The sequence below is a fragment of the Schistosoma mansoni genome, chromosome 1 (genome assembly GCF_000237925.1).
Source record: "Schistosoma mansoni strain Puerto Rico chromosome 1, complete genome".
Taxonomy (NCBI): Eukaryota; Metazoa; Platyhelminthes; class Trematoda; order Strigeidida; family Schistosomatidae; genus Schistosoma; species Schistosoma mansoni.
In genome coordinates this window covers 18,866,575-18,881,924 of record NC_031495.1, presented here as the reverse complement: position 1 = coordinate 18,881,924, position 15,350 = coordinate 18,866,575, and the positions used below count along the sequence as shown (strand labels likewise).

Below are 15,350 nucleotides of genomic sequence, written 5' to 3'. Positions count from 1 at the left end.
AACTGATCTTTATCATCGTCGTTGCTATCATTGGTGGGTGCATAACATTGGATAACGTTCATTGTGATCCCTTGCTTCTTTGTTCTGAATGATGCTTTGATTATCCTGGGTCCACGAGATTCCCATCCCACAAGTGCATTTCGTGCTTCTTTGGACAGCATTAGAACAACTCCCTGAGTGTGTGGAGCATTTTCCCATTCGTTACCGGAGTACAGCAGCATCTCTCCTGTACCTAGCCTTTGTTGTCCAGTTTGTGTCCAATGGGTTTCGCTGATTCCGAGTACTGCCAAGTTGTATTTCCTCATTTCCATTGCTATTTGGCTGGTCTTTCCTGTCTCCCACATTGTCCGGACGTTCCATGTACCTATAAAGAGTGTTGCTCTGGTTGTTAGAAGGTGATCGGTCTCGTGACTTCCGAAGAATTTCGGCTTTCATCATGAGACGTCATGATTATTCCTTCAACTCCCAGGGCAGAGTTTAAATGGTTTGAATTATTTTTTCTGGTTAGCGTTTTTTTAGCGAGTTAGCTTTTCTACGGGATGGGGTCGCTAATCCCATGCCCAACCCACCTCCTTTACCCGGGCTTGGGAACGGCAGTAACTCTAGAAGAGCTACAGGCGGAGTTAAGTCTTAAAGTTACCTAGGTTAAAATCAACGCATAACTATGAGAAGTATAATATCTCCTTACAATATAGCAACTCAGATACAATTGAGTTTGTTTACATCTAATTTGGCTAAGCCCTTTTGTTAACTTATTTAATGGACAGTCATTCATACAATAACAACTTACCTATACCATTGTACTTTTATTATATACGCTTGAACATTGCTTATCGCCTACGCATGTATTCATTCCACTAGCCTTATTATTAATCGCTTAATTGATCCGATGATTCATACTTTCCCACTTATATGTATATGTACATCTTAATCCTGTTTACTGCTCTGTACTGCGCTACACCGTATTGTATACGCTTAATTTGGTTCTCACGCTCACTCGCCTGCTTTACGGCACTGCTCTTTCATGCTTGCTTAACGTGCCTGTAATATTGGATACCTGTGTGTGGTTCAATAATAAACGCAGTCAACCCTTCGTATTCGCCTTCTGATTTATACACCGTTAGGACGTTATCGAGTAACGGTTATCAAGACGAACAATATACAAAGTTAGGGATAATATCGAATATCGACCACCACAACTGTTTTCGAATGAGATGTCTCATATTTTTGTTCGAAGAGCTCTATCTGTTAACCAAAGGTTGTACAAAAAGCTTAAATTGAGTTACCTGAATGTCAGTCACAATAGCCTACATTGTCATAAGAAGGTGTGATTTAGCGACCCATTGTTACGACATGCAGTGTCGAAGACTGATACTAGTACACAAACTTTCTATAATCAAGATCAGCCGGCTACTGAGTGAGTGTGAGGACTAGGAGTAAAGGAGGAAGTTCATGGGGCTATACATAACGTTAACTGTTTAGTGAAATTTTTCAATCTGTCAAATACAATAAACTTAATAAATAAATAACAAAGAGTAATTCACTTTCAACTCCATCATCACTTGAAATTCCCTGCAATTTTTATTAGATTTGTTTTACTAAGGTCAAATTTTTTTTTACCAACAATAAAGTATAAATGCACTTTAAGGGATTTTCTTCAAATATCAATCTAGATTGAAGCTGAATGGAATTTTGAATTAAATAAATATATCTTTAGAATAATTTCATCATTGTTTTAATCTATGTAGGATCAAGTGAACAAGAAAAGTATTAAATAACAAAAAATTTAATCGATTTTTTAAAATTTGTTTACATTTTGACCAGTTATCTACTTGAAATCACCTTCATTGAACATTGAACAAAAATGATAACACTAATCACTGAAATATCTTTTTCGATAAAATATTATCAAAAACAAATCAGCTGATAAACGGAACAAAATATTTAACAAAGAATAATGGATCTAATTTTCATTTTTAAATGAATACCCTTTCTTTGCTATTTATTTAAGATCAAATACCATAGAAATCCTTTATTAAATGAAGAATACTATCATTTTCAACAATATTCCATTATCAGTGTAAAGGTGATATTTTGTTTTTTATCTTTAGCCAGTACGAAAGAGAAACACAACATATGTATACCTTTAGATTATAGAAAACAAATGTATCATCTATATATTCGGCTTTAATTTCTTATAAATAATCTTTGTCTATATAATGTTTTCTGTAAACCAATAGGAATCATGTGATATATTAGAGTGTAATACATTCCAGAAAAAAAACCTAATCACATACTAACTTATTACGATATGCGTAAAACAAAAAGGTCATTTTTAATAAATGTGAATTTAAGGATAAAGTTTGATAATAAGCAAATGAAAATATGCAAACCTTGATACCAAAAAAGGTACTATTACTAAGGTGGATTTAATGTAAGTACAAATTGTTTCTGAATAAATATAAGAAGTTAAAATGTTCATATGACCAAGACTAATAAAGAATCTAGTCATTCAATTTGGACTACAAAGACAATTTTCTAGTCAGATTTATTAGCAGTTTCTTATACAAGCTTGTTCTAACCGAAGATAGATGTTCTCTTACTGATTTCCTGGAAACCGATTGTTTGTGTAGGAAATTTTGCATATCTCTAACCAACCTAATTATTACGTAACTAGTAATCCTCCCTATTTATGTGGGTCAGCACACATATGTGAACGCATAAGGAGATGAAACGTCATGCAGTTGTACATCACATTATCACAAGTGGGTGGATTTCCTGAATCACAATTGATTGATCACCGGGTGGTGATCAATGTCATGCATGTCAAGTCCGTCTTAGTGCTGATCGAGTGCTATCGATCAAGTTGCAATGTGGCCACTAGTCTAGGTGGCTCGACACTGCGTGCACTATGTTGAGATAAGATGGTGGTTGGAGGTGGTCAACAGGAAACCCTGAACCCGGGTTTCGTGCTACTTGGCACTCGTCAGCAAGGTGTACCTGTAGTCTTGAGGGAACTGGTGCTCCCTGATGGATCGATTGATCACCACCCAGTGATCAATCAATTGTGATTAAATCTCAGTCCTACAGGAGGTCGGTCGCTACTCGAATAGCTCAGTGGTAACGTCTCTGACTGTGAAGCTGGGTCACACGGGATCGAATCCGCCAGAGAGCACTAGTTCCCTCAAGATTACAGGTACACCTTGCTGACGAGTGCCAAGTAGCACGAAACCCGGGTCCAGGATTTCCTGAATGTCCAGTTGGTTGTTGTGACTTGTAATTTAAATAAAGTCATCAGTAAGAACATAAATCTTGGGTGTCATTGACTGAGGAATGAATTATAATGTCAATTAGTTGAAATTAAAAATACGACAATTCAACTCAAATAAGTGAATAATTGTTATTACAATCACGGTGATACATCAGTGTCCTGAGTTTCACTACATATGGTAACACTGGAGCGCATTGATTGAAGTATCCAAACTTGTTTAGTGTTACATAGCTTTCGATGTTTCTACAGCTGATTTAAATTCGTCATAAAAGTTATGGCAAAGTTATAGGTTATCTCTATAAAAATTTTCTAAATCCATAACTTATGTATTTTTTGTAAATCATCTGAGATCTTACTGGTCCCTAACGATCAAAATTTACATAAAATAAGCTTAATTGTAATCATCTATATATTTCATGACGTAGCCAACCTTTAAATTTTTGTGTTTATTTAGAATTGTGGATGTAAATAAATTCGTTTTTTTTGTCAAGAAACTTATATTCACCTACGGGAATGATCAAATTTAGTATAAAACCACGACTTGTGTTTAAACTATATCCAGTTGTCCTTGAAAATCAGACCGTTTGAAACACATTTGCCGAATTTCTCGTTTTTGATGGATTAAAGAATAGGAGTTCAAATGAGGATTTGTTTTCTCTTTTTCTTCAAAATCAGAAAGTTCTAGTGTGTAACCTTAAAGTGAAGTTTTTGCTGAGGTAACTATTTATTATCTGTATGTCATGACGTTATGTTGTTACATTTGAATTCAGGAGTAAAGAAGGGTTATTTTCTCATCATACCAACTGAAGCTGGAAGATGTAAAATATTGAACTCTAGTTCACTAAAAATGTACTTAACTAATGACTTGAATATTGTAAAGTTGGCCCTATAATTCATCAAGGGTACCATTTATTGACGAATATACGACCAAGTTGACGTACCTATTTGGTACATTCTGGAATTCAGTAGCCCAGAAATTGAAGTCAGTCAATGATACGACTAACTTCAAACGACATATAGTCACGTCATTATCTATCAAAGTTTTTTATTAACCAAACGATACGTGAAATGTTGTTGGAAAGTGTTACGACACAATTTATCATTATTTTCACCCTATCTTTTAGTCATGGGATTGTAGGAATAGTTAGAGATGTTTAGACTTTCATAATTCACATTAACGAGAATTAAATTTCCATTTCAGTCTTATTTTTTGGTATCACATCTACATTAACAAAGTAGAAGTAGAAAAATCCTAAGACTTTAGGTAAACTTCTGAATTTTGAGTACTTTTGAAAATCAACTCATGTTTGCAGAGTAAACCATTTTCGCCATTTATCTCAGTGACAGAATTAATATCAACCTCAATAAAATACTTATATTCAAACCTGTTTATGAGTAGTACTATTAAAGAAACTCAAACTTATAAATATTCCTTTACAAATTTCTGATTCGTATCACCTTTTAGTAATAAACAAGTTTTAGTGATTCACTAATGTTTGTTATTACAATAATAAAATCTGTAATGATCAAATAATTATTAATATCATCACTTGAAAACAGAAAAAATCTCCTTATTTTTTTCATTAAAACAATATTCTTTAAGTAAAAATTAATGTCAGAAGGGGTTTTGTGGATATCATAGTAATTTCAATAGTTGAGATCATAAGTTAGTTGAAGCTAGACCACCATGGAAAACCTGGAAGCATTGCATTGCCGTTTTGTCCTATTGTTGGACTCCTCAGCAGTGAGCGTCCATGACCCCCCCTCGCGAGATTCGAACCCAGGACCTATCAGTCTCGCACGTGAGCGCTTAACCTCTAAACCACTGAGCCGGCCTCCAACGGTGTTAATGTCCAATCTCAAGAGCTTCAAGAGATATTTCCTGGAATTCTAGTGAGAAGCAGTAACCAGTGGAGTTCATCGGTGTCTGCTATGAGGCAGTGATTCATTGAAGACAATGGTGGACGGTTGCTCAATTTCGTGGATTGGTTGAGGTTAGACATTAACACCGTTGGATGCCAATTCAGTGGTCTAAAGGTTAAGCGCTAACCTACGAGACTGATAGGTCCTGGGTTCGAATCTCGCGAGGTGGGATCGTGGATACACACTGCTGAGGAGTCGCACAATAGGACGAAACGACCGTGCAGTGCTTACATGTTTTCCATGGTGGTCTAGGTTCAATTGACTCATGATCTCAACTATTGAAATTAAAAATTAATACTTATAAGACTTGTAAACCATTGTATCTTAACCAAGATAACAATTTAAACTACCTGTCTTGTATTATAAATTCAAATCATTTGGCTCAATAAAAGTATAACTTTTGAAGACAAAAAAAGGTACTAGACAAGTATAAATAAACTAGAAAGCTATATTTTGAGTTAATCTTTGCTCAGACGAAAGGAAGATTTATGAAACTAACTTTGATATATTACACATAAGGTTTTTTTTAATAAATTATGTAAATCATTTATTAAGATTATAATTCTAAGATTTAATTGGAATATTTCTTTCTGCTAGATTGAAAATTAAATTTTTATGTAAATAATTGTAAATTGATTGTTTAACAGTTAAACTTTAATTTGTATTAGTTAAATGATTTAGTATTTTTTAAAAGTCAAGGCTGCTTTTATTTTCACTTGATTGTTTAATATAAACTTTTTTAATGTTTTGACATTTCAACTTCACAGGGTCTCATTGACTTCTATGTTAAGAGACATATGAGAAGAATATATATATATATATATATATATATATATAAATGTTCGATTGAAAGACTGCAGATGATCAGTTTGACTGGCAGTAATTTTCATTATGAAATGGTAAAACTTGAAAAAACTACTAAAAACCTGGAATTATCTAACAACTTTCCGTTTTAGTATTTAATCACTCTGCTATGTGTACTCACTAGATGTCGAAACTAAGACTTTTAGAGACAATTAACAAATGGTTGTCGTTGGTGAAGCATCTGGTCACTAAAAGCATTAAAAGATGGGATAAGAATTAATGGTTTAGAAAAAATATACCCATCAGTGAACCTTAATGTTCTATATTCGACCCCTGGAGGATCATGTATAAGCATTATTGTGGAGACTCAAGATGAGAAAAAACAGGTTTCCAGCTTTTTCTGGTTTTAGAAATTTATAACTTTATATCAAAAAGCAATGAAAACCTATTTCAATATAAAGTGAATTGAATTAGATTTTTTAAAGTGAAATATCTATTCAGAGTAAGACTATGATATCAATGATGTATTTCATATTGGAAGCCTAGAAAGAATGTGATTTATAGGAGAGAAAATGTGGTGGGTTCAGAGCAAGATGCTAATTTTCTGGAAAATCACAATATGGTGGGCATGATATATAATTTTGATTCCATATGCTATCTTACTTAAACTTCCAGGACATCTGGTTCAATCATACCTAGAAATTAAAATCGGCTGTTATTTCGGGCAGTTAATTCGTGATGTTTAGGAAAAAATGAATAATCAAAATATAAGAATAGGAACCTACCAGAAAGTAACAATACCCGGCTTATGTCCATCTAAATTTATTTGACGCGATGGAAACTAAATTTGATTGTTGTAATTGTTTTCTTTTCTAATAGGACTTCATCAATGTACGTTAATAATTCTGACCAACTAGAGGAGTCCTAAAAGTAGAAAAACACTTAGTTATCCTAAACGACTGCTTTTTGAGTTTATCTTTCGGATCAAATATAAAGACTTAGAATGCCTTTAAACTCATCGAGTGATTTTGTGCACACAACAATGTACCACTGAACCTTCCTTTCTTTGTGTCAAATCCTGCTTGCTTGCTGCCTACTCCATGAATTGCATTGATAAAGTTAATTAATTAACGTATCAATTATAAGAGGTATTCTGATGACACTTTCGTTGCCATTAACAGTTTTGACAGATTTCATCCACTCACGAGACCCATCTTTATGCATCTCATGCCTCCTTTTTAAAGTCTGCTTCAAAGGAAAATATAAGGGTTTCAACTTAAAATACTAGTGAGCCTAAATCGAAACCAATTATGTTCTCTGCGTCCCAGATGTCAAGAAATTTCTCGGCTAAATCTCTCTACTACTTTTGAGTTCAGGTTTGTTGAAATAGTTCTAAGAAATATGGAGTAAGCCACTCTTTAAATTTTATCTATGTTTTTCTTTTGATAGGCAATTGCAAGCTAACATAAACAGAAGTGACATTGTAAGGGTAGTAACTGAGTTAGTAACCAAGTTTTTCTATACAAGATGATCAATTTATCACTGAGATGCTCTTTTATTGGCATAGTGTTTAGCATTCTATTGATTGTACTTGTATTATCACTTAAATTTGAAGTGTATTAGGATAGTTTTCTTCTCGAATGTAGTCTACACCAGCTTTCCTTTCTTTATTATAAATCGAGTAACTGCATTATACTTATTTTCATTTTATTTATTTCCGTGTTAATAAATGATGTCCTCAACACTTCCCACAAAATTAGTCACTTGTTTTCCTTAAAATGAGTTCAAGGCCAATGGTTATATATAATTAAATTAACAGATATCTTATTATCTGTACCGATTTCTATGGAAATTCGCTCAGTTAAAAAAAATTTTCATCAGAAAATTACAATAGTTGAAAGATTGTTGAAATCTATAAAACTGTGTTCTCTGTTTGATGGTTGTTCACATATGTGTCCAACATTATGAACTGATCTAACTCAGAAAAGTGTGAATCGACGAGTTGATATTCAGTGGCTAAGTAATATTATCTCTCCGACGAAACCTAGTAGTCCTAAATTCTACTCCATATCGGGTAGTAAAGGAGGACACTTTAAGTCTCTAAACAGTACAAAACCACTGTACAGGTTTTCCAGCTGACTTACAAACGTAGTTAATATTGTATTCAAATACTTATTTGTTTCTAAAATTGAAAGTTACGTAGCTTGTATGTAAATGATAACTTAGAGATCAGTTTCTAATTCTTAACTAATATTCGGCGTTTAGTATCAAGTAACATAAGAGCAATAGTTTATTTATTGCATACTCCTGGATTAAGAACCATGATTTAATTACTTGGGACTAACAGCGCGTGGACAAAAATCTACTTTTCAAAAAATTCAAACCTAAAAAAACGTTACGGATATGACCACTCTTTTTAAAAAAGACCTACTACCGACAAGTTCCTAGTGCAGAGTGTTGATTATTAAGCGGATTCGCTTATGATCTTTTCATACCTATTTGCTAATTTGTTTTTCTAATAATTAAAATTAGTGGGGAAGTAAATAAATTAATAATGACAACCGAGGCAAGGAAAAAGTTAGTTATAAATTATTGTAGATTAATGGTAATTAATGTAAAAATCTCAACATACTCATATGCTTATTCCGAAAGCATAATGGAAATGTAGAATATCTGGATTAACAACTATAAATATATTAATTAAATTTTGTATAAGAAACAGAAAAAACGGATCGTTTTTCTAGTTGACACTAGACGAAATGTTAAGCGAAAGTTTTTAGTATAAATTATGCACATTTATGTTTCCACGTTTCAAGTTTCAATTTCATTATAAAATAGTATCCATTCATTATGTAATTTGTAGAGTTCAGTGAATGACAGATGATAAGACGTAAATCGTGATACATACTTTACTTCATATCTTACATTTCGAGGGATTATCTTTTTATACGGAACACTAAAATCCTAAATTTTTTCACTAAATTTCACTAAGTTTTCTCATGTTTCTTCAACATACTTAATACTTCTTGCTGACCAGTGACACCTAGTAACACTCCTAGGAATAGCGTATCCTGACGACTGAGTTTGACACCCTTAAATCATAACGATTGATTATGTATGAAATCGTCTTAAACCTATTAAATCTGTTATAATAAACGATTTTGTCAAAATGAACTAAAAACGCCCTGTCAAATTTGACATGCTTGATGTTATTACGAGTTCACCTTACTCTGCAAACGGAACGAAGGTTAAAGACACAGGGACACGATAGGTTATCCTAATTCCTTGTTTCCGGCCCTGCCAGCTAGATCAAGAAGTCTTGATGAGGCGTAGACAATGTATTCTACAAGCATTCAGGAAATACGAGGTCACTAAGCACACAAATCAAGCTTATTTATACAATGATCGAAACACCCTTGGGAGAGCCGCAAAATAGCGTACCAAGAAATCCGTCAACCAATGACAGTCAAGGATTTCCGAGGGGGAAATGTAAGTTATAGGTCAACTAAGCGTCTCTCGGCGCGAAAACATAAAGTTTAAATTTTCAGTATAAAATTACAAAATTAGGACTTTTTACAAGTGAGTTCTGGGTATCTAACATCCTCAACAAAATTGTGGTTACAAATCAATCCAAGTAATCAAGTGTAGTTGGTATGGCCATTGTCAAACATTATTTTTTATTACAATATCTTACGTTTTCGACAAACACGAGTCGATAAACATCTACCGTATTTAGATAATCAAGACTAAGTACCAACGACAAACTCTAAAGCTTCTTAATTCTAATTTTTCCCAAAATCACACTGCTTCAATAGAATAAAAATGTACCTTCTTACTTTTAATGCATGAACATGATCTTCACAAATAAAAGCTAAACCAGTTACTGATACATTCTAGTTCGTACTTTACTACCTAACCGTGAATTTTTAATTGAGATTTCAACTTCGTATTTTATTCATATGGACTAATATTTCTTATTTAAATTATATACAGATATTTTTTGACAGGGATGAACAAATTGTATTTGTCAATATGAATATTCCTGATGATGGCACAGAACTACTTTTTCTGGAAGCTTCAGTATTCACCATGGAATTATAACTGACTAATCTAGTTATTAGACTACTACATGTACAATTCTAAGCTGAGAACTTAATTATTTTACGTAGAACTGACTGATATAATTATAATACTTTTCCTTAATGAATAATTAGAGTACATAGAATGATATATTAATTTTAATGTATGAATCAAATAGCATTTGTTTCAATTTGGAATATTCCTCATCAAATCTTAATTTACAAATTCTTTCATATCTAAAGTGAATGAAAAATTTGACTGATCCGGATAACTGATCGGAGTTTTCACACCCGTTTCTTCACAATACTCATATTCTATAACAATGAGAGAATATAGGAATCACTCTTCTTTGTCTGTGATCAAATATTCTCGAAATTAAAAACCCAGTAAAGAATAATTACCGTAGGCTAATTAATGGAATACAGTAGATATTATGAAGGTTTGTATTTTGTGATTGTTGTCTCAAATAGGATGAAATTCACTTACTGTATCCCATCACTAGCTATGGTCCAACTTTAGCTTGACTTTAGCAGTTGAAAAATAAGTGTCCGAACTACTAAGGTATTCAGCTAATATCACTAAAAATGTTAAGTGTCTAATTACTTGAAAAACAACACAGTAAAATTTTAATGCTTCGATATATAAAATAAATTTTTTAATAACTTTTAATAATCATCAAAATAAGGCACAACCGTCATTTGATTTGATAGTCTTCTCACCGTCCGATACCTCATATCACGAGGATGAACAGAAGAATATATTAAGTAACTAGTGGTATACTCACTTGATTAGGAAGTAAATATTTCCCAGTGATTAGAACAGGTAGTATTAACTAAGTGGAGCCCCATATATTTTTTTCAGAAGATCTGTGTAATCATATAATCGTAAAGTACCTTGTGATCATTGAAGACAGGGTTGAGAACCTAAAGACATGCGAAATTATGACTTATCGCTATAGAAATCAGTACTAGTACAAGTCATGAAGATGGGAAACAGATCTCAGTATTTGCCCATATAGTGAAGTAGGAGTTTAGATACAGGACAGATGAAACGTATAAAACAAATAAAAGGCTATTGCCAATCAACGTTATTTGTATCATACTTAATACATAATTAGGCAGACGTGAAGTCACTTACTATCCAAGTATACTTATATGAGTAGTTTAGTGTAAATAACTTAAATAATAACGCCATCCGAAAAAGAATACTAGCGTCTATGAATATTTGCAAATTTTTTATGTCACATAATACATATCCAAGACTTAAAACAAATGAAACTTTTGGCCTAAAAATTGTATAACATTACATTCTTAGATTTAAAATAGAATGTTGCATTCAGGAAATAAAAAAGAACTAATATCAAGTTAATAAAAAGAAGTGTTTAAAAGGGAACTTCAGTAATGATGATATTGATTTCGAAAACAAAGCATGTTTTTATTCACTGAATTTTGGACAACATTTATATTCTTCAATTAAATACATTGTTTGTGTAATGTACTATTACGTTTCGAAAGTAATAAAAAAATTGGGAAATAAATGGATTGATCGATATCGGGAATGAAATCACAAGATAATACATACTTTAATGCAAATATTTCATTCTAATAATTTAAAATAATTTGTTTAGTATAATCAAGTTGTTTATAACATAAAATAATTTTCATTTCATTGAATAAATAGTTTGTAGATGATCAACATCACAAGCTGACATCACTTGAGATACCATTAAAAATCACGGAGTCTTGGACAGTACAAGACTACTTTACCAGTGTTCACTCCATACTAAAATGAAACAACTATCTAGTGATCTCTAGTTTTCAATGTTAGTTCAAATGATATCAATGTAATGAACGAGAATATAGGGTAGGGACAACCAATGTATTTTAGTACAAAATTACAGAATCTCTTGATAAAATATAAGAACCATATATTGAACGCTTCATTTGCAAAATTCCAACACTTGTCCTTCAAATTCTGTATGATTCTTTCAAGTCTGCTGAGGAGTCCCGCAATAGAACGAAACGATCGTCCAGTGCTTCCAGGTTTTCCTTGGTGGTCTAGCTTCAATTGACTCATGATCTCAACTATGAAAATACTGAAATCTCCACAAAAACTCCTCATAAAATAAATATTAACTGAATAATTCCTTTGATGTTTTAATTGAATAGTTTTATATTTTCATTAAGCTAATGTTTTTCGTTATTCTTAACTTGATTTATTTTAATTTAGTTTAGGTTAAAAGTTTTCTTTTACTATAACAAGGAAACCGTTGAATATATAAACCTACGTAAGAAAATGCTAATCATACAGTTACATTTATTTTTAATTAACAAATTTATTTAACTGTTTGTTGAACAGTTGTTGTTCTAAGATAATATTGTAGTGAACAAGAAGACAAGTGGGGACAATCGAATGTATTTGAGCACAAAATTACAGAATATCTCACTAAAATCTGACAACCGTACAGTAAACAGTTAATTTGCAAACTATCAGTCAGTTGTCTCAATCTTGACTGTTCCTTCTGCAAATATCAGTTCAAAGTCTCCGATTATTAATGTACATGCATTTTCATACCAAGTGCGTTTCGTATCCATGCTTTCGTTATCGATCTTCTACTGAAATACATTCAGTGTCCGACCATCATTATATACTACTTATGTGGATATAAGTAACCCACACCACAATATCCTTGCTATCTATAATCTCTCATCAGTTTAAAGTCGTTTATAATCTAACCAAAAGGATATGAATATTGTTGAGATTAGTATTTCTAAAATGAGTCCCAATAAGACTATTAATATTTTAATTGATTCATCAAACATTAAATTATGTGTTTGGCTTTTGATCATATTATTTACATCAGGATTAATGATAATATTCTTTTTTGCTATAATCTTAGTAAGGACACAATTGAGAAAACTTGATCATTTCATATTATTTTATTTCAACTAAATAAATTAATAGATTCTGAGCAAATACATTCAGATAATGTAATGTGGAAACAATCCTTACCTAAAATATCTGATGTGAGCTGAAATTGAGCTTGTTTAGATTGGGATGAATGAATAACAACTGGAAAGAACTAGAAAGGATCGTCCAGGACAGGGTTGGATGGAGAATACTGGTGTGTGGCCTATGCTCCTCCACGAGAGGTAACAGGCGTAATTAAGTAAGTACATTGGAATAAAACGCATATAAATTAAAGAAAAAAGTATATTTAAACTGATTGGTGTATATTCAACTAGCTAATATTCATTATTCAACAGAAAACTGATTATACTTTACGTTTCAGTTTAGAATTTGAATAAAAGTTTGTTATTATTACTAATAGCACTCTCTTTACTCGTTATCATCTACTTGGTTGCAGTAAAGAATTCTTAGAACAAAATGTGCAATATTACAAAAAATCTCCCGTTTTATAAACATTTAACTTATGAATACTCAAACTATCTATATGTATAAAGGTTTTTATACAGTGATTAATTGTCATCCATATTCATCCATAATAGTTTACAATATGCCCTGCTTCCATGTCTCTCATTTCTGCATAGGAAAGAAAGGAGGAAAATATACAGATCATTGTGGTGGTAATTCCTGAGCTCATTAGCAATTAGATGTGATATAAGTAGAGATCTTTTTTTTCAGAATACCTAAGTGCACGCGTTTGAAAGGTATTATTCTTTCGTTGAAACAAATTTCAGAAAAGTTTATGGTAATAAATTCACTTTTGAAAAAATAGCACCCAAGAAGTTCAGGCGAGTTACCAAGGTTGGTGGAGATTGTATTCAGTGGTTCTTTAACTAATTTTATTTAGTAAAGGCAATCATCATACAATTGTACAAATATTTGGAAAACTGGTTGATTATATAGCGAACGTATGCTTATAAATGACTACCTTCCAGTTGAATTAGTCGAACAATAAGTGCAAAGCCTTGAATGATGAAGTTTTATCATATATTGAATGAGGTTGAAAATACAGGCTATTGAATTCTAACCTAGTACTTAAATTGTGTGGTGACCACTACAAGGCTTGGATATTTTCCATTTCGATTTTTTATTAAGTTTCACAAGAATAGTTTTGCGCAGTCTTGAGCTGAGATGGGATCTCTTTTCAGTGAACCTTGACGTCAATGACCTCATAACCTACAGAAAACAAAATGATGACCAAACTATTAACCTTTTTAAACATAAGTTACGTAAATCTTCGTACTCTGTACATTAAATTACCTAATATATGAAGAACATTATTACTAATTAACTTAATATCAGTGTTTTCCTCTTCTTTTACATTCTCACGCATAGATATCCATCAGTCACATTAATTCAACTTGGATTTGTTTCTTCAAGAAGATTTATGCGTAATTCGCTCCGTCGTAAATCACAGGAAACTATACACTTCCAATAATCAAAGTTAACTTTTCTTTTCAGTGTCAGAATATATATATACTCTTGATTAGGAAAATAGTAGTAAAATGTATTATCATGGTTCATGATTGGTTCTACTTTTGTTCTTATTGTTATTTTTGCGTTCGACACATGGGTTCAAGAATATTTTTAGATGGCATATACATTAAAGACATCATATAAATGCACCTATCTATCTATCTATCTATATATATATATATATATATATATATATATATATATATAGTCATGTTACATATATGGTCATTTACTTGTTTAATAAACAAAGTCGATTTAATGTGGATAGCGATAATAATGATAAGGCTGATATCACGTTTAAATTAAACAAAATATAGTGAATATGAAATATTATTTCCTTACAAGGATGTTTACATTTTAGTAGTACTTTGTAGTAATACCAAAACAAGAATAATATATAATATCAGTTAGTAAATTTATTTGAATTTATTGAATGAAGTAACAAGGAGTAAGTGTATACTAAGAAATGAAAAGTATGTTCTGAAAACAAGTTGTTATTAACTTACTACTTTAATAAGTCATTTCTGTTTTTAGCTAAGAATATGTAGGGGCTAATACTATGTCAAGCTCACATAAGTTATTCTAGCCTCTAAACAGATCAATCTATTCATTCTTCTCAAGCTATATTTCTACCCTGTCACTTATTCGGTAATTAATCCTGACTGTTTCTTATATAAGCATATGCATGTGTATTTCTTATCTTACTCATCATATGTCTGTAACTTATTTTTGTCTGACCATAAATATCGATTCATGCTTAGTTAAATGGAGTTGGCTCATTCTCCACCTCCGTTGCGCGCCATTTTGTTTTACTTCGCTATCAGACCAA

At 32.0% G+C, this 15,350-nt stretch overlaps 1 protein-coding gene across 1 annotated transcript; it reads right to left on the bottom strand.

Annotated features, from left to right (window-relative positions):
- Positions 1–14,401: 14,401 nt before the first annotated feature.
- Smp_200700 (uncharacterized protein) lies at positions 14,402–14,569 on the bottom strand (the record flags this gene model as incomplete). The annotated part of the gene is made up of 1 exon (XM_018793544.1): positions 14,402–14,569. One exon carries the CDS (start codon positions 14,567–14,569, stop codon positions 14,402–14,404), a length of 168 nt encoding a protein of 55 aa, XP_018648045.1.
- Positions 14,570–15,350: the final 781 nt, after the last annotated feature.